This window comes from Myotis lucifugus, unplaced genomic scaffold (assembly GCF_000147115.1).
Source record: "Myotis lucifugus unplaced genomic scaffold, Myoluc2.0 scaffold_11, whole genome shotgun sequence".
Taxonomy (NCBI): domain Eukaryota; kingdom Metazoa; phylum Chordata; class Mammalia; order Chiroptera; family Vespertilionidae; genus Myotis; species Myotis lucifugus.
Window position 1 is genome coordinate 10,802,744 of NW_005871059.1, and position 19,524 is coordinate 10,822,267.

The following is a 19,524-nucleotide window of genomic DNA, read 5'->3' on the forward strand; positions in this document are numbered from 1 at the left end:
ATAGAGAAATATGCTAATTAACCAGGACGCCATAACGGGTCCACCGGATAGGAGGAGGTTTCGCGCAGCGTTGGGGGCAGGGCAGCAAGGGCCTCCGCACGCCTGCGCTGGGGGAGGGCCTGATCAGCAGCAGCCACAGCTGCTTCAAGGCTGGAGAGGGAGGTAGAGACAGACCAGAGGGTGGACAGGGCCAGACCAGAGGGTGGGCAGCACTGCACAATTTCAAATCGCGCGCTGGGCTCCTAGCCGTCAAGTAAGTAAGCTTCATGAGGGCGGGGATTTCACTGATGTATCCCAAATAAGTGGAACTTGGCATGTGCTCAATATTTACCTTTTTAATGCATGAATCAGTGTTCGGATGCCATGGTTGTCTACATGAAAAGTTACATGCTGTTTTCTATTGCAAGTATGGTGGTGACAGTCAGCCTGTGGGCTGTGAATAGGACTGTCTCCACTGCGATGAGGTTGAGAGGCAGCTCTTGAGCAAGGTCACTGCTGCTTATAAATTTGCTTTCCTCAGGGGAACTTTGCTCACTAGTTGAAGGCAGCTATATAATTTAACTTACCATCTCATTTGTTTCTTATTTGCCATCTGGCCATGTAATTGCTTGTAAGTAAAGCTTTGTGTAGGATGAAAGAACACAATTTGGAAATCTGTAATAATATGTATGCTAATATGATAATAATTTGTTTTATTTTTTGTTGTTTGCTTTGCTTTTGTTGTTCAAAATAAGATGAACGAGGGGAAAGATTTGCAAAGGAATTATTCCAAAGCTTTCCCTAGAGGGAGCCCCTTACATAAGTTTTATTCTTTGACTAAGAGTTTTGTTATAACTAAATGTTTTGAATTAGTGGGTTATTACATTTCTCCATTCAGTTATAAGTCTGGCCCGAGGCTATGAACTAAGAGGGTTGTCTAACGTGTTTCCAAGACTGCTTTGCCATAAAGTGGAATTGGGAGAGATGTGAGGAGCATTATTTTTTCTTTGTTCTCTTTCATAGTATTTCCTGATCTATATTCTTTTCTTTTTTGTTTCTGTTCCTTTACCCCAGGATATATTTTTCTGGATCCTGCTAATACCCCTTTTCTAACTCTTCTTGATTTGTGTTTCCCCAGCTCTCTGAGGTTAGTGGGAATGGACAAAAGAACCAGAACACTAAGTATACTATTATATTCATGTTAAAGAGAAATCCAAACAATGTTTCTTTGAAATTACTCCTCTTCTTCCCCACCGGGAGCGTGTGTGTGTGTGTGTGTGTGTGTGTGTGTGTGTGTGTGTCTAACTTTTTAGCCAGGAGCTTAGATGGCAATTTTTATTTCATTTTATTTTCTTAATGATTAAGGTACTCCATCTGATTTCTTCTTTGGAGTGGGTAAGCTGGGGTTTTGGGAAGGAGGGAGTTCTGAGAGCTAAATGCAAGTAAGATCAAACTGGAACAATTACAGTGCTGGTTCTCAATCACTGGCTAAAAAAAACCACAACTGGGTGAGAAGACTGGGCATACTAATTTGCAGGAAAATGCAACCAAGTCATCACTTACAGCTCTGTGGAGATTCTGTTGTAAAGTTTTACTGCTTTGGCATGGCAGGCAGAGCCTGGGGGCGTGGCTGGGGAAACAATAGTTTGGCTCTTTTTCTCCTTAAATCAGTTCCCATGCCTGAATTAACTGGAGAGTCAAAGAATCAACACAGACTTGCTCTTAGACTTGTGGGCTCCAGTAAACAGATCTGGACGTTCTTCGGGGCCTAGTGAAAGGGGGGAGCACATGTGCTTCACCTTGACCTCCGCGGAGGCAAGCTGCACTACTCTCTGGACTCCGCAGAGGAGAAACTTCTGATCTGCTGGAGAGAAAATGGAATAAATGAGCCCAGAGGCAGAAAGACTGCTGTGGCTATCATGCAAATAAGAGCTGTGACTGGCTTTCTCTTTCTGCACATGTTGTCACTGGAGGCTCTCAGCCCTAAAGATTAGGTTTCAGTGGGAGATTTTCAGGTTCAAGGACTGTTAATGGTTTGTAACTGCCTGACAATAAGCTCAACCTCCAAGTTACATCAGCCTGGGCAGATGTCTGACGATAGGAGAACAGAGCAAGAAGTGAATCCGGAGCAAAGGGATGCAGCTTGCCACCTGCCTGCTGGACTGAGCTTTGAATGGGATTTAAATTTCTAAGCCCTATGTAGGCATCCTGGAAATGGTGGTCTTCATTAATGCAAAGATCAAGTCTTTCATTAAGCTATTTAAGAAGAAAAGTAAGTAGTTTCTTTTCTCCCCACTGTGGCTGTGTGTGTGTGTGAGAGATGTACTATTTCCTCCTTTGGAGTGGTGGAATTAGAGTGTGAAAGAGCATAATTGACACAAGTTAAACTCCATTCTAAAGCAGGTTGTTCAAATACCTCTGACTTTTGGGGCTCTAGGGCAGAATTATGTCATCTCACATGCCTTACTTATTTGTGGCTCAGATTTCCGGTGAATTCACTGCTTTTGTGCTCTCAAAAGCAGCCCTTTGAAGAAGGTGGAGGGAAGGACCTTGTGTTTACTTTATGTCCACCCTGCTGTATGTTTTTTTCATTCTTTGGCTGACTGTGCAGGGAACCTCTGTGTCAGGTGTCACATATTTTTGGTGGTGATGATCCGCTAAACCCCCTGGCACTCTCTGTTTTGTGTTTCAGAACTGGAGCACAAACTCTGTCTAGACCGGTCTGTCAGCCATTGTAAAGTACACAGCTTTCGCGGTGTGGCTTCATTGTTCACTCACCATTGGTTTAAATTTCTTTAATCCAGGTGCTTCTTCATTCCCTGGAAAAGTATAATTTTCACACATACATGGTTTTATTTTTACATAGTTACTGGTTGATTAGCTTTAGTTTAGTTTTGGGACCAGTGATTGAAACTGAATAAATGTGCAAGGGTAGGAGCCATTGGTAAAGAAAAACTTTGGAGGAAGCAACAAAGAACTGCACCCTGGGATCGCTGTCTGCAGCTCTGCCCCTGGAAGGCTGTCTTTGGATGGACTGACTGAAATCTGCCCCCGCAAGAGTGAGAAAACCAGGGAAGAGACCACGGCCCTTTCATAGGAGCCAGTTGGTTGCTGTGCAGGGGGGCTAATGGTGTGGTTGCATAGACTCGAATAGCATTACTTGGATTTGATTTGTAATTGGAAAATAGGAAGAGTTTCCATTTTCAGTACTTTCCAGCTATGATCGCGGGTAATTCAGTCTTTCATATACATGGACATGAGCACAAAGCATTGTAATTGACTAGGGCTCCTCTTTGGGGCCCATACGGCGAATTCCAGACTGTTCAAGATGATCAGATATGTAAGTAAGAACTTAGTCCTCGTGGGTGTTCTGTATTAAGATTGAGAGCTATATGCACCATGCAAAACATTTGTTCAACGAGAGGTTACATGAATCCCCAGTGCCTAATGTACATGCTTCTTTGTCAAACACTAAAAGCAGAAAGCGCACGGGACATTTCCGTTTATAACTTGATGTCTAGGTCTCAGTGTTTATTTTCCCACTTAGCAATTGATGGAGAAGTGGGATCACTTAGGAAATGAACTATTTGGGAGCAGGCTGGTAGAATATCGTAGCTGCAGAGGAGGTGAGGGGAGAGCTTACCCGTGGCTCGGGTTCCTGGGGGTGCTTAGGAAGGACAACTTCCTCCCAGTGATGGTGCTACCAGTCAGGGGCTCCTTCGGGGTAATTTCACTGTCCCTGCCTCACCAGGCTTTACATGAGTTATTCTGTGAGCTAAGACTTTACATATAGTAGTTCACTTGATCTTTATAATAGACTAGTAGCCCATTGAGCGATATCGCATACAGTAGGCTGCCCGCCGCTTCCGAAGGAGCCGGCAGGAACCACAGTGCGCCGCCAGGAGCAGTGCTGCTTCCGTGGGAGGTGGGCCCAAGGCTGCAGGCCGGCCCCCCGTCCCTATCCATGTCTGCTCCAGCTGGGGGGCAGCGGGGGGGGGGGCGCCCTAGCCGCCTGACCCCCTGTCTCTGTCTCCATCTCCGCTCCGGGCCTCACCTGTGCGCGCAACCTCCTCCTGTCTGTTCGTGACCTGTTACAGCGTCCTGACCTAATTTGCATATTTCCTCTTTTTTATATATATAGTAGAGGCCCGGTGCACAAAAATTTGTGCACTGGCGGGTGGGGGGGGGTGTCCCTCAGCCCCACTTGTGCCCTCTCACAGTCTGGGACCCCTCGGGAGATAACGACCTGCTGGCTTAGGCCTGCTCCCTGGTGGCAGAGGGCAGGCCCAATCCCTAGGTGCAGCCCCTGGTTGGGCTCAGAACAGGGCCGATTGGGGAGTTGGGGTGCCGCCCCCTGTCATGCATAGAGCAGGGCGGATCAGGAGGTTGCGATGCCACCCTCAGTCACGCTCAGGGTAGGGCCGATTGGGGGGTTGGGGCTCCTCCCCCTGTCACACTCAAGGCAGGGTCGATGGGGAAGTTGCGGTGCCACCCCCTGTCACACACAGAGCAGGGCGGATCAGGGGGTTGGGGCACTCCCCCCTGTCACACTCAGGGCAGGGCCGATGGGGAGGTTGGGGCGCCGCACCGTCACACACAGAGCAGGGCCGATCAGGGGGTTGGGGAGCTCCCCCCTATCAGGCACAGAGCAGGGCCAATCGGGGTTGGGGCGCCTTCCCCTGTCACGAACAGAGCAGGGCGGATAGGGAGGTTGTGACCCCGCCCCCTGTCACACACAGAGCCGCAGGGCGATCGGGGGTTTGGGCACTGCCCCCTGTCATGCTGCTTCAGGGGCCAGGAGGCCTTGCTGCTCTGCTGATCCCGGTGCTGGGAGGCCTTGTGGCTCTGCTGATCCCAGTGCCGGGAGCCTCGCGGCTCTGCTGATCCCAGTGCCAGGAGGCCTCGCGGCTCCGCTGATCCCGGTGCTGGGAGGCCTCGCTGCTCTGCTGATCCCGGTGCTGGGAGGCCTCGCGGCTCCGCTGATCCCAGGATGTGAGGCCTCGCGGCTCCACTGATCCCGGTGCTGGGAGGCCTCGCTGCTCTGCTGATCCCGGTGCCTGGAGGCCTCGTTGCTCTGCTGATCCCGGTGCTGGGAGGCCTCGTTGCTCTGCTGATCCCGGTGCCTGGAGGCCTCGCTGCTCTGCTGATCCCGGTGCCTGGAGGCCTCGTTGCTCTGCTGATCCCGGTGCTGGGAGGCCTCGCAGCTCCGCTGATCCCAGGATGTGAGGCCTCGCGGCTCCGCTGATCCCGGTGCTGGGAGGCATATTACCCTGTTACTATATAGGATAGAGGCCTGGTGCACGGGTGGGGGCCGGCTGGTTTGCCCTGAAGGGTGTCCCGGATCAGGGTGGGGGTCCCGCTTGGGTGCCTGGCCAGCCTGGATGAGGGGATGATGGCTGTTTGCAGCTGGTCACACCCCCTTCAGGGTGGGGGTCCCCACTGGGGTGTCTGGCCAGTCTGGGTGAGGGGCTGAGGGCCGTTTTCAGGCTTGTGGGTGACTGAAGCTCCCAACCTCTCCTTTAGCTCTGAGGCCAGCTCCAGCTTGAGGCCTCGGCTGCTAAAAGCAGGTACTGGGTTTGTTTGGGTTCTATAATTGAAACACTGTTGCGGTCCTGCTCGCTGAAGCCCTGCTGGCTGAAAGCAGGTTTCTGGGTTTTTTTTAGCTTCTATACTTGCAACAATGTTTCTTAAACTGAAAGCTTAGAGGCCGGCAGCCGCAGGCGGAGAACGTTGGCTTCCTCCATCACTGAAGCAAGCAAGCCTCCTGTTCGCTTCAAGCTGCCTGGCTGCCGGCCGCCATCTTGGTTGGCAGTTAATTTGCATATCACCCTGATTAGCCAATGGGAAGGGTAGTGGAGGTATGGCTAATTACCATGTTTCTCTATTATTAGATAGGATATATATAGATAGATAGATAGATGTAGTAGCTGTGCTATGGGGTCCACTGTGTTAACTTTAAATATGTTCAAATAGGAAGTAGAATAGTTCATGCATGCCTGCTCAGGTGTCATACTTGTCACCACCTGCAGATGACTCAGCACAGGGTTTTTCTCTTATACTTCTCTAGTTTATTCTATGCTTGGCTTGTGGTGGCAGATATATGGAAAGTACTTAAAATTTTTGATGCTCCCTGGCTGGTGTGGCTCAGTTGGTTGGGTGTTGTCCCGTGTGCATCGAAGGGTTGCTGGCTCGATTCCCTGGTGGGGGGCATGCAGGAGGCAGCCAGTCTATGTTTCACACTCATATTGATGTTTCTCTCTCTTCCTCTCCTTCTCTTTAAAAATCTTTATAAAAATTGTTGGTGAATTTATTTGGTGCTCCACTAGTATGCTACTTTAGGTTGTGTTGTCAGGGAAAGTGAAATAGACAAAGAGGTCTCAAACCCTAGGGGGGAATAAAGAAAAATTATTGTAGAGATTTAGCATTCTCTCATGATTACCTATCATTCCCCCTCCTAATATTTTAATCTCTCTTTTTTAAAAATATATTTCTTTATTGATTTCAGAGAGGAAGGAAGAAGGAGAGAGAGATAGAAACATCAATGATGAGAGAGAATCATTGATCGGCTGCCTCCTGCACACCGCCCACTGGGGATCGAGCCCGCAACCCAGGCATGTGCCCTTGGCCGGAATCAAACCTGGGATCCTTCAGTCCGCAGGCTCATGCTCTATCCACTGAGCCAAGCCGGCTAGGGCTTTAATCTCTTTTATGCTGAAAAAATTCAGTTGAATTGGATTGTGTTTGGAAAAGTAAATTACATGGGACTTAAAAAAACCATTTTAATATAAAAGTATTTCATGAAAACAAGAAATGCAAAGAAAATTTTGTAGCACAAATTGATTTCTATTAAATATGCTATTTAAATGAATTACATTGACTGCTTATGCTTAATTTTTAAATTTAATTGAGTTTATAACTGGTGTTTTAAAATAATGCTTAAGGGAGGAAATATTTTGTCTCAACTTCTCAGTAGGAAATTTGTTTCTGTTCTGATACTCTAACGTCTACTGAGCAATTGCTCTGTATAATTGAATAGCAGATGCCTGTCATGGTAGACTTAGTTAGGAATTGGAGGTCTCTATCAATTCTGTCAATCATTTTCTAACGCTGGCTTAGAGGGAGGGTCTAAAATGCTAGGAAGCAATTAATTGACTAAACATTTCTACCAAAACATGATGGACAGTTTCACCGGTTCCTTTAGAGACGAACACTGTGGGAAGGACCCCTGGAGTCTAAGGTTAAATCTCACTTAGAATTCGCTCCATTTCCCTCTCGCTGGCCCTTAACCCAGGGATGTGTTGGGCACCAAGAACCCATCTTGATGCAGTGCATGTAGAGCCAGTGAAACTTAATTTGACAGCTGGGTTGATTGTAACTCTCTTTCTACAGCGGTTTCCAACCTAGATGAGGAGAGCAGATGGACAGTCCACTACACTGCTCCCTGGCACCAGCAGGAGAACGTGTTTCTTCCGGCCTCGAGGCCCCCCTGCGTGGAGGACCTGCACCGCCAAGCCAAGCTCAACCTCAAATCAGTGCTGAGGGGTAAGATCCCAGTTGCAAGCTTGTTCATTAGAATTGAAAGCATAAGTTTGATGTTATTTGTAAAAGAAGACCTGTTTATAGAGTATGTGTGAGATGTCATAATACTCTCAACCTGCGTGCCTAATATGTTCTGGATTCTGTAGAAACCTGCCTCTCACAGATATGTCCTCAAATAATCGACACCAGTTTATTTATTTTTTAAATATGTTTTTATTGACTTTAGAAACTAGAGGAAGGATACAGAAAGAGTGTCTTCCTATATGTAGTTTAAAATTCTCATTTTCACTTCAACTTAGTGTTGGTGTTAAGGGGTGTGACTGTGTGACGAGGAGGCCTTCCTAAAGGTGGTAAAGAAGGAAGTTCTTTAACAGAGCAAGGGAGTGACTTTTAAGATTTAGAGACTTTTTTAAAAATAGCAAACCAATGTTCTTATTCTACTAGATGCTGGTTTACCATCTTTCTCTTACCATGCAATTTTGGGACAAAATTATACTAAAAAAATACTGTTGTTTATCTAAAATTTAATTTAACAGAAAGTCTGTATGTTATCTAATTGTGAAAGATTTAAATCTGGGAGAAATACTGTCATTGATTCCAGGAAAACCCAGCATCAGGACCCCCTCTAATTTTTATGATGATTTTTTCATGTATGTCGGTCATTTATTAATGTGCTGTTACTTTGACTACTGATTACTAGGATTACTAGGCAACATTCATTCAACACTTAAGTATATGCCAAGTACCATTCTAAGCCCACTACAGGTATTATCTCATTTAATCCTCACAATAATTACTGTGCCAGTTTTACATATGAAAAAAATGGAGACACAAAGATTAGAAACTTTCCCACCATCTCAAAGTTAGTGGTAGAATTAGGGCTTAAACTTGGACAGTCTCGGGCTGCAGGGCTCATATTCTATTCACTCAATTGCCTTTAACAACCATTTGTTAGAAATCTGTTATTCTGGTGGAAGCGAAGAATACAAAGTCAGGGTCTTGGCTCTCAAGGAACTTATACTTTTACTTACAGTGCAAATCACAATGTGAAAAATACTCGAGATGGGCCATAAATTGCTGTACGGGAGTTAGAGAAGGCGGATAATTTCTGCTTAGAGCGAGAAGGAATAGCTATCAAAGGACTCACAGTAGATTTGGAATTCTGAACAGAACTATGTAGACCATAGATCAGAGCCCTGTGGATCATTAGATGATCTTGTATGTATCTTATTACTCTATCATGTGTCTTACAGTCTTGGCATTTAACTGTCTAGAAATGAACATTATTGGCTTCCCTTTCTCATATACTTAGTGACTGCAAGCCTAAAGGAAACAAATGGCATTAGTCAGGCTCCTCTGTGTGGCCTTGGAGTTGTACCTTGACTTTTGCCTTCCTTGGTGTTGGTTGCGTAATGCACCTAAATCCAGCCACAGTTTCTTCTAGATCTCTTCAGTTCCTAGTGATTGTCTTTCATAAATTTTGACAAGGAGCTTGTCTACTTCTAGCTTACCTTCCTCCCGAATAATGAGTATGAGGATTAAATGGCATTGTGCCCAGGACCAGCCCCTGAGGCAGGGCCATTGTTAAGTTCCTCTGCTCTGCCCGCCTGCCTGTGGAGAATGCTTTCAGAAGGGCAAGTGTGAGTTGGAATATTCAGGCCCCGCTTTTTTTGAACACTCTCCAGGAAACTGTGCTTCCCTGCCTCTTTTGTGTATTTTCAAGTACCAGCTCAGAGCTTCTCTTTCCTTCCCTTAGAAAAATTAAACATCTAGGTTTTTCTTTTCTTTTTGACTATTCAGTAGATCCAAATGAAATGTCATCACCACTGGTTTTGCCTATATGTGGATTTAATTTTGAAAAGATAAATGCTTTAATAATTGCTTTAATGCCCTAAAATGATTCATTGAAGGGATTTACCATTAATAAAATTAATAACTTTGGAAAATTTTTAGAGTTCAACTTTTTAAAAAAATCCTTACCGGAGGACAAACTTTTCTTAATGATGAGAGAGAGAGAGAGAGAGAGAGAGAGAGAGAGAGAGAGAGAGAGAGAAACATTGATGTGAAAGAGAAACAGTGATTGGTTGCCTCTCGTACATGCCCCAAACAGGGATCAGACCCTCAATCCGGGTATGTAACCTGGCTGGAATCAAACCCGCAAAATTTTGGTGTGTGGGATGATGCTCCAACCAAGCTGAACTTTTAAAGTCTATATTTAAATACTCCTTAAGAGGTTGTAGATAAATAATAACTTTAAGAACAGCGGTTGACAAAGATGAAATAAGAAAGAGCATCTGAGTTCTGTTTTCTTCATTTATTTACTTTTAATCACATGTACAGGACTTCAGGTACCACTTTCCCATCACCAAGTTAGCAGCCTGAGATAAACAGAAAATGAGTGCAGAGTACTTACTGCCTCATTATCAGTGAGGATTACAAAGAAAAAATACAGCCCCTGAATATATGACACTATTAAGGTATGATCCTACATAACAAAAGGCTAATATGCAAATAGACTGAACGGTGGAACAACCGATGATGTGTGCTGATCACCAGGGGGCGTATGTGGACCATGGCGGGCGTTGGCCATGGTGGGATAGTGGAGCAGGTGAGCGGGGGCGCCAGACCAAGGCAGGGCGCTGGTTGCTGTCATTGGGGCGAGCCTCTGGTGGTTACTGAAAATTTTTTGTTCCCGTGCGCCTCAATCCCACCTGGAGCTCGCACCTGCTGTCGGCGTTGGCCCCACTCACACCTTCTGTTGGCGCCAGAGCTGCCGCTCACACCCATTGCCAGCGCCAGTCCCGATCACTTGGTGCCATCAGCGGGTGCCAGCTGCGGCTGCTGGCCCTGATTGCCCCTGAGGGCTTCTCCACCTCCCCCTGTTCCTGAGGGGTGATTGGGGCAGCAGCCACTGCTCCCACCCGCTGACGGCACACCTGCTGCTCCGCACCGTCAGTGGATGCGAGCGAGCGGGGCTGGCGCCGACAGTGCATGGGAGAGGCAGCGGCAGGAGTGAGGCTGCTGGCAGACAGGGGCCCAGGGCCACAGTGGGAAGGGCCGGGCGGGGGTATGGAGGATGGGCCGAGACCCACCCCTGTGCCCACCACAGCCTCACGGCCCACAGTTCCTTTCAAGGTGCACGAATTCATGCACTGGGCCCCTAGTGTTATATAAAGTTATCAGTCTAAGTTAATTTGACCTCCACGTTCTTTGCTTAAAAATCTAGAAAGGTAGCTAATGAGTAATCTTTGTTCCTTCTGTTCTTACTATGACCTTGACCATAATTTTAAGGTAGTAATACTACTCTTTAATGTTAAACAGGCTGTTGCTTTTTCAGTCATTAAGTGCTCATTGTATGAACTATTGTGTCAGTTTTTATGGGGAGCTCAGCTCTCCTCTTGAGGATCATAAAATAAGGAGGGCAGTGAGACAGTGGGTACTAAGTGTTTATTATTAAAGTAATACAGAAATGCTTAGTGGTCAGTAGAATGATTGAGGAAGGCACCAGGTTTACTGAAAATGTTATTAAAAAAATAAGTTTGAATTAGGACATAGGGACAAATAATAGACACAATTTACTAAGTATTTGAGCATCAGTGATCTTCTATGCCAGGAGTTTTTAAATGAATGGATAACAGTTTGTGAGTCTTTGACTTTGAAGAGCTTCTCTTGCTGTCTTGTGTCAAGACTGAAGTGAGCAGACAGCAGTGTACTGGAGATGTGTCTGAGGTGCTGGGGGCACATAGGAAGGGAGAGCTCAGTCGCTAAAAGAGAAATGGCATTGGGGGACCCCTCCCCCACTCTCTCACTCCCCCATTGGAGAGGAGAGGGGCTTCCATGGCATTTAAATGGCATGCAGAATGCCCAGAGCACATGTTGTTCACGTGCAGTTTATCTCTATTCTGGTCCAAATAGAGCAGAGATCTTTAGTATTTATTGTTGGCTAGTCTCTGGAGAATTTGGTATAATTTTTTGGCCAAATGATTTGGTTTTGTTGATTTATTTGTTACTAGAGATGAACAGATACAGTAAGTTCTCACTTGACACTACAGCAAAATTACACCTAATGACACCAATTTTATAGGCTAGTTATTACAAACAAGAGTTACTTTCCTACAGTATCTCATAAACATTATAATGAAACATTGTTGAACGCTAATGGAGGACCTGCTGTACCGGGATGTAGAAACAGAATTTTGATCATTGGTTCAGCAGGACATCTGGCTAGAAATGAATAGTGAATTTCTGAAAATGGATCCCATTATCCATAAAGAATTCACTCAGCTTTTTACTGAATTTCCGGAAGAATTCTACCCTTTTAATCTCCACAGTTATTTGAACCCTTCATGAACTTCTACAGAGTTAGCTGAGGTGATGAGCAACCTTTGCCTAACTGGGTTTTTAATCTGGATACTTTTTAGTTTCACTAAAAGGGCCACAATTAAGTGGGAAAAGGGTACTTGAGGGGAAAGGGTGGCCATACTAGGCTCAGTGAAAGGTTCAGATTTAATTTCTTACACTTGCAGACCTCATTTGAAAATTAAGAGCATATTAAAGGCTGAAATAAAGCCATGTTATTTTTAAGACTCCATCCCTAAAAAGCCCAACTTGGGAGAGAGGTAAACATACTTTCTCACAGTATGTGTAACAGGCAGTTTAGTTACTGTATCTGTGTACACTCCTGCCTGAATTAGTTCCTAGAGCATCTGTTGCTGGTATCAGAAACGTTCTTTAGTCACAGCTCTCTTTCCTGAGAAAATCCATTTTAGCAGGTCAGCCTGCTCTGTGATTCTAGAATTGGAGGTGTGAGCACAGGGAGGAATGTTGAGTCTGGCCTGTGTTAACTCAAAGTCAGAGGGTTACATTCATTATATCAAGAGATATAGGAGTTGAGGATTTACAATGTGAAGAAATGACTCTGTTCCAAGTTATTAAAAACAGTCTGTGTGTGTGTGTGTGTGCGCGCGCGCACATGTGTGCATGCACCAACAACCTGTTCAACATTAGAAAATGGTACACCTTTCTTAAAATGATGGACAACGCCCAGACGGTGTTGCTCAGTGGATTGAGCATCGTCCCATGCACCAAGAGGTCGCCAGTTCAATTCCCAGTAGGGGGTGTGCACGAGGCAGCCGATCAGTGTTTCTTACCAATGTTTCTCTCTCTCCCTCTCCCTTTCACTTTCTCTAAAAAGCAATAAAAACATATTTTAAAAATGATGGACAAAGTCTCCAGGTAGTGTTAGCTAGGTTTCTCTGATAGTTCCTGACACACAGGCTTTACCTAAGGGTCACTGCATCTGCCCTTCATTGTTAAGAAGGGTCCTAGTTCCCTTTGACTCAGACCAGTACTTCTGTTCTGGGTTTGATGAGGAGCCCTGGCTGAATTACCTGGATGCCTTGGGCACATGGGTCCCTGGCTCTCCCAGGCCCCTGTGGTTTGGGCTGTAGATACTCCTCTTGGGGGACCAGTGGCACTGTGTGCAGGACTGTCTGGGGGAAGCCTTTCTATGCCTGTGGCTGTTGACTGAGAGGCGCTCTCCTGGATGATACATCTGCTCACCACTTCACACACACTCAAGAGGAACAGCTGCTTTGCCCACCTTGTGCTAACAACATTGAATTCTTCCTCTATTTTTTTCCCTTGTCACTTAAAAAAAAATTATGACATAGCACAGACAAATACATAAAACATGCACAGCTTAAGAGATAAATTATAAAGCAAATCCAGTGAGGATTGACAACAACAAAAAAGTGCATGAGTCATATCCAGGTTCAGATCCTGACTCTGTCGTGTAGTAGGGATATGTGATTTGAGTTTAATTTTGACTTTGTTCTTGCAACCATTTGAGCTTTTCTCATCTGTAAACTTAGGATCATAATATCTGCTTACATGGGAATGAAATGAACTTTTTGTGTAAAATACCTCAAAGTGCAAGCAGTTTGTGGAGGTAAGGAGGGGTGCATTTTAATTTAAGTGCAATGGAATACAGATAAAATTTTTTTACATTTCAGCCCTCATTCCCAAATGGCTGTCATGATTTAGCTGGTGCTTTCTCTCCCACCCATTATACTGCGGAGACACGCTGTGGGAGGAGGGAGTGAAGGAAACAGGGCCACTGCCAGATGATAGTGACAGCCGCAGGCAGTTAACACTGAGGTTATTTCGGCCACATGAGCAAGGTGCCTTTCTCCCCACTCACCGTCAGCCCCTGGAAGATGCCTGGAATGCTAGAGCTGGAAGAGGGCTCCCAGGACCTCTGATCAATAAATCCCCTTTTCCTTTTGTAGGTGAGTAAACCAAGGCCATAGAAGCCACAGGGTTAGTTTACAGCCACTGTGCAGTTTATAGATGACCATGGAGGACTCAAATCAGGTTTCTAGCCTCAGCCCATGCTGGCCTGTTGTGACCTCAGACCCTGAGGGCCCATCCCTTGGATGCATCTTCAGCTGCTCTCAGCTTTCAAAAGGGTCATAGGGACAGGGCTCCCTCTGGGAATCTAAAGGCCCAAGGAAGATTGGGTTTCCTTAGCTAATTAACAGGGAGTGCAGACTAGCTCATGGATGCCTAAAGGTGGTGGCTTCACAGTTGCTTAACTCATTCCCGATTTCATTAAAACTCAAATAAGTTTAAGAGAAATAAAGAAAGGAAGCTTCATCATAAGACATCATGCCTCACATTAATATCTATAACCATGTTTCAGCTTCATGGCATTTAGTGCTCATCTTTAGGGTTATGATAGGTCATTGGTAATTGAATGGATTAGAAAAACAAGCCACTGGTTATAGAAGGGACAAGTAAAAGAAAATAAGGGTTTGGAAATATTAATACACCAATGACTTAGCTCTTACAGCAGAGTTTACTCTTTGCCTAGTTCAGTACTTACATTCTTTCTGAAGAATCCGTTAGTAAAATTGATTTGTTGAAGGTGAAATATCACTGGTTAAGGATAGATTCTTTTAAATGTTTTGTAAGTAAGAAACATTAAATTACTTATATTCATTCATATAGAATTTTAAGTTATTTTCTAGTTTAAATGAAGATAGATCTAAAATAGCGTGTTTGGGGGTAGGGGTGGGGGTGAATTATTCTGGAAAAGCCACTGGATGAGGTAGGAAATACAGTGTCTTATCTTTCTAAACCAACAGCATTGACACCTTGTTCTGTTGTTATGAACTGGTCCAGAAGATGCGATAGGCCAGAATGCTGATTCCAGTGCTGCCAGGAGCCTGTGGGACGTTGGGAAATCACATCCCACTTTTATACTTGGCCCCCTCTTCTGCAAAACAAGTTATGGTCTCCAAGTTTCTGTCTAAGCTCTGAAATTCTGAGGGGCCTCTCGGTACTTAACTGCTATGTGTGAAGTTTATTTGACACAAAAATATAATTTAGTGCTGAGCATAAGTCCTGATAAATTGGGTTGTCTAAAATCTAAGTTTGTTGACATAAAAATTTTCTCAGTGGCTCCTACAATGACGGCACTGGGCTGGATATTGTAGGTGAGTCAAAGATGAATGACGTCACTGCTTTCTGTGGAAGCTTAAAGCTAGCCAGGGAGATAAGATAGATGTATGAGTCACTCACGTACAAGGTTGATGGTGGCATCATTGAGTCTCACCCTTGTCCCTGGGTGTTGTCTTTAAAACATAAATCTGATTATACCTCTCCTTTGTTAAATTCTTCATCAGCTCCTCATCACTGACAGGATAAAACCTAACTTCCTCAGCACCTGGCAGCTTTTTCGACCTGTCCCGTTATTCTAACTCAGGGGTGGGCAAACTTTTTGACTAGAGGGCCACAATGGGTTCTTAAACTGGACCGGAGGACCGGAACAAAAGCATGGATGGAGTGTTTGTGTGAACTAATATAAATTCAAAGTAAACATCATTACATAAAAGGGTACGGTCTTTTTTTTTTTTAGTTTTATTCATTTCAAACGGGCCGAATCCGGCCCGCGGGCCGTAGTTTGCCCACGGCTGGTCTAACTTCACCTGCCAAATCCCCCGCCCCTTCCCCCACCCCCCCCCGCCCCATCCCCATGCTTCTCTCCCCCCTCCACCCAGGTTCTTTACCTCATGCCTTCACAGGTAAAGATAAGGTCCAATTGGAATGCTAGCTTGTCTTGTCTACGCTTTCTCTTCACTGCGCGCTCCAGTCCATTCCTTTTCCCTCTGACCCACAACCTCTCACACCTGTCCAACTCCTGTTCCTCCTCGAAGAACCTGGTGGGTGCCCTGGTTCCCACAGAGCTTTCCTGGACTTCCCAGGGCAGACCCTGGATGGATGCCTTCTACACTTTTGCACACATTCCCACGGAACATTACACCCCTCCATTAAACGAAGCTACATAATTGTGTTTGCATGTTTATCTTTCCATCTGATAGCAAGATCCTTGGGAGCAGGACCTTTGCTTGCCATTTGCACGGCCCCAGCACACAGCCCAGTGCGTGCTTCGTTCTATAAACACTGTTGGGTTTGTGCAGGTCCTGGGGAGGTCGTCTAGAACTCGGGAGAGATGAGAGCCAAAGCCACAGAACAGCTGGTGAAAATGTGGGAGTGAGATTAGGGCTGGAGAGGGTGGGGGGTTGAGCCTGGTTATTTTAGGGGTTGGGAAGAAGCTGGTAAAAGTAGTTGGGGAAGAAGAGAGGAAATGAGAATTGGGCAGTCGTCACGGTGCTCACGGATGGGGAGAGGGTCTGAATAGAGGCCACTGAACTCATTACATGGCCATTGGTGCCGTTCAAGGGAGCAGTTTCAAGGAAGTCTTTGGATTGAAGAAGCCAGTTTTCATGAGATAAAGAATTATTTTTATAAGCAGAAAAAGAATGCAAATAATTTTTAAGAAATAAAAGCTGTCAAAGCAAAGAGAAAAGGGTAGTTTGAGGTGGCAGGGTCGAGGTGATATTATTGCTTGCCTTAAAAACCGGAGCCAATTAGAACACTGTTGTAAAGGCGCCATCGGGAGGGGAGATTTCAGATACAAAGAGAGAATGGGAGGATGTTCCCTGAGGAGGTGGTAGGCAGTGAGCTCAGAGTCAGGCAGAGGTCAGGTTTCACCCTCTGTCTCCTCCACAGAATTGGAGAAAGTGCTTCTTGAGATGCAGCAAGAGAATGTTGAAGTTGTTCGTTAGGTTGTATTGGAGGCTTGATGGAAGCTATATGCTAGTTCTTTGATGAGAAGGATGGCTTTCGTTTGGTGCTCTCGTTCAGTGCTTGTGAGTTTAATTAGCTTTGCTATCAAAAATTTAAGAAATATAGGTATTTCTTTTGGAATTTATGTCCTTAGGGAAAGTTGCCCAACCAGATGAAACAGTGAATTAAATTCTCTGCTGAGAAAAGAGAAGAGCAAAGACAAAAATAAGGAATTGATGGATTGGAAAAGCTATACCAAGGGGCAATTGAACTTCTCCTTTTGGTTTGATGGCTCACCACATTTTTGGTAACACTAACCGCTTTGAGCATGGTAGCCCCGAAAGAGGAGTTAGTAACCTGTGAAAGGAAGTCAGGTGCAAGAGCAAAGGAAAGGTGAACACCTATTGCTTTTACAGGAGGTAAAGAGACATGCCCCCCCCCTTTTTTTAATGCTAAGCAACACACAAAAGACAGAATAGCAAAGACAGTCATTTAAAGGATCCAGGTCTTAACAAAGCACTATGGAGTGTTTAAACAAAAGGCTTTTTGTTTTGTTTTTGTGTCTGTAGCCAGTCTGCTGTTTCAGCAATTCTATTTTAATTCCTGATAAAGTGAGTAACTTGAGTGGCCTCTATATTTCACCCAGGGCAGCATAAAAATGCTACATTGAAGGTACTGTGGATAAGGTTTGTTATCATTCACCGAACAACTGAAGTCTCTAGTGTTGGTTCAGAATCTCTGCAGGCTACTTGATATTGAGTAACCTTGGTGATGCTCCACTACTGCCAGTGATAGGGCTTTTTCATTGTAAAGTGAAATGATATCACCTCCCATTTGGCTGCGCTCTGATGGTGCTGAGCCAGAACTGGCAGACCCGTCGGACTCTCACATTCGTCCTGGGCATCAGGCAGCTTCACCTCAGCTTCAGTCAGCTTGGGTGCTTCAAGTCTCCGTAAAACAATCTGTGTATGTGAAGAGAGGAAATGTTAACATTTAGTTTTCTGCAATGGCAAATAACCTTTTAAGAGTCATGCTTTCCATGGTTTGTAGTGAAAAATAATGCTAACAGTTGTATGCAGCCCCCTTAAGTTTAATACTTAATTCTTTACTTTTGGGGAAGGTTTGTATTCTACTCTAATAGGAATTAGCTATAGAGAGAGTTGTTAATCAAAATGACCTTTTTTTAAACTCTTCTACATAAAATGAGATGGCTTGCAGTGTTTAATATCAACATCACTGATCCCAGGCTGTAGGGGAAAAGGAACTCTTTCCAGTTTGTTAATATATTAGCACTAATAAATTCATTTCCTTTTTGTTGAGCTGGTGACACAATTAATGTGTGCTTTTATGTCTCTAATACTCCATCTTCCCCATCCTGATCACTTTATTTTGCCAAACACACTATGTAAATTGAATGAGAAGTCATTTGGAATTGTGCTAAAATAACTTAGGCATAGGAATTTGGCAGCCTCCTTATCATTCTCCCCCCTCTCTTGGCAAAGAAACCCATTTATTACAAAGATGGCATTCCATCACCATCTCCTCTTTTCTACATTATTCCTCCCCCAAATTTTTTCTGGGAGGTTTCTCTGTAAAATGACGCTTTCCTGTGACATCTGTTCTACCTGAACAGAATTCTTTTGGGAGTTGCCCATGATTTAGGTAGTTTCTCAATGTGGATTTGGTCAGTTCCCCTAAAGGTCTACCAAGACTAAATTTCCTGGATAGATAACCCTGATAGAGCATTACACAATATCTTTCCTATTTCATCCTCTCCCACCTGCTCTCCCTTCATCCTCTTATTTCTTGAACATAATAAACACTGATGGCATGGCTGGTATAATTTGGAGGACCACTGACCCATAAATTGTCATGTGAACTTCTTTATCTGTCAACTAATTTTTAAGTACCTTGAAAGTGGGAATATATCCCTTAAGCCCCACTAGCTCAACGCAAGCTAGGATTTGAACACAAACTATTGACTTTCAGAGTTTGAGCTCTTGACTGCTGTCATTCATTACCTGGCTGTTGTTAGCAGGTTTCTTGAGAAATTGAGAGTCATTGGCCCTGATTGGCCCTCTCTTTCTTACCCACATTTAAGGAAATTATACTCTAGCAGCTGGAACATTGTGTCTTATATGCACCATTAAGAGAGGAGATATTTACTTTTAGAACTTTTAGAGGGACTTGGGCTTAACCATCAAACCCATACATATTCTCCTTTTCCTTTTATGTTTTATGGTGCTTGGGGTGCTAAGTATCATTGACATGAGGATTGATGAAGAAGTGGTTTTATGGTCTCAAATATGCATTTATTGGAAGATAAATTTGGACTTAATACTCCATATATAAGAATACTCTTTTATGTCATTGTAGGTATTGCTATATAACTACATATAAATTATTACCCTAAAGGGGAGAGGGGAGAAAAGAATGAATCATTAATGTAATACTAAAACAAAAGGGCATACTTATTTGGAATCTATCATTAAAATTGCTTTCAAATTATCTAGGAAAATATCCATTGAAAAGATCTATAGTAAATCTATGGTGCTTTAAGCTTTCACATAGCTTTTCAATGCACTCAATATGCTACAAATTACTGAATAATTTAAACATTGGACCATTTATAATTATGTTATAATTTGTTGATTCTTAAAGACAATTTAAGTATGTTCAACTGTTTTGAATAATTTAGGAAAAATACTGATATAATTTTGGAAAATTCAATATGCTTGACTAGCAAAGCAGAATCTTAACTACAGTATCAGTATGGTTTCTTTTTCTCTTCCAGTATTGCCACACCCAGTAAGTTCATGAACTAGAAGGTAAATCTCTTCTATTTTCAAACGCAGTTTGGTTTGATTTTTATTA

At 44.2% G+C, this 19,524-nt stretch overlaps 1 protein-coding gene across 2 annotated transcripts in view; it reads left to right on the top strand.

Annotated features, from left to right (window-relative positions):
- NHSL1 (NHS like 1) overlaps window positions 1-19,524 on the top strand; it is a 116,948-nt gene that overhangs the window by 60,744 nt on the left and 36,680 nt on the right. For both annotated transcript variants that reach the window (XM_006084418.3, XM_014451870.2), the window contains exon 2: window positions 7,369-7,521. In XM_006084418.3, the coding sequence (XP_006084480.1) occupies window positions 7,369-7,521 (153 nt within the window). The remainder of the gene's footprint in view (window positions 1-7,368; window positions 7,522-19,524) is intronic.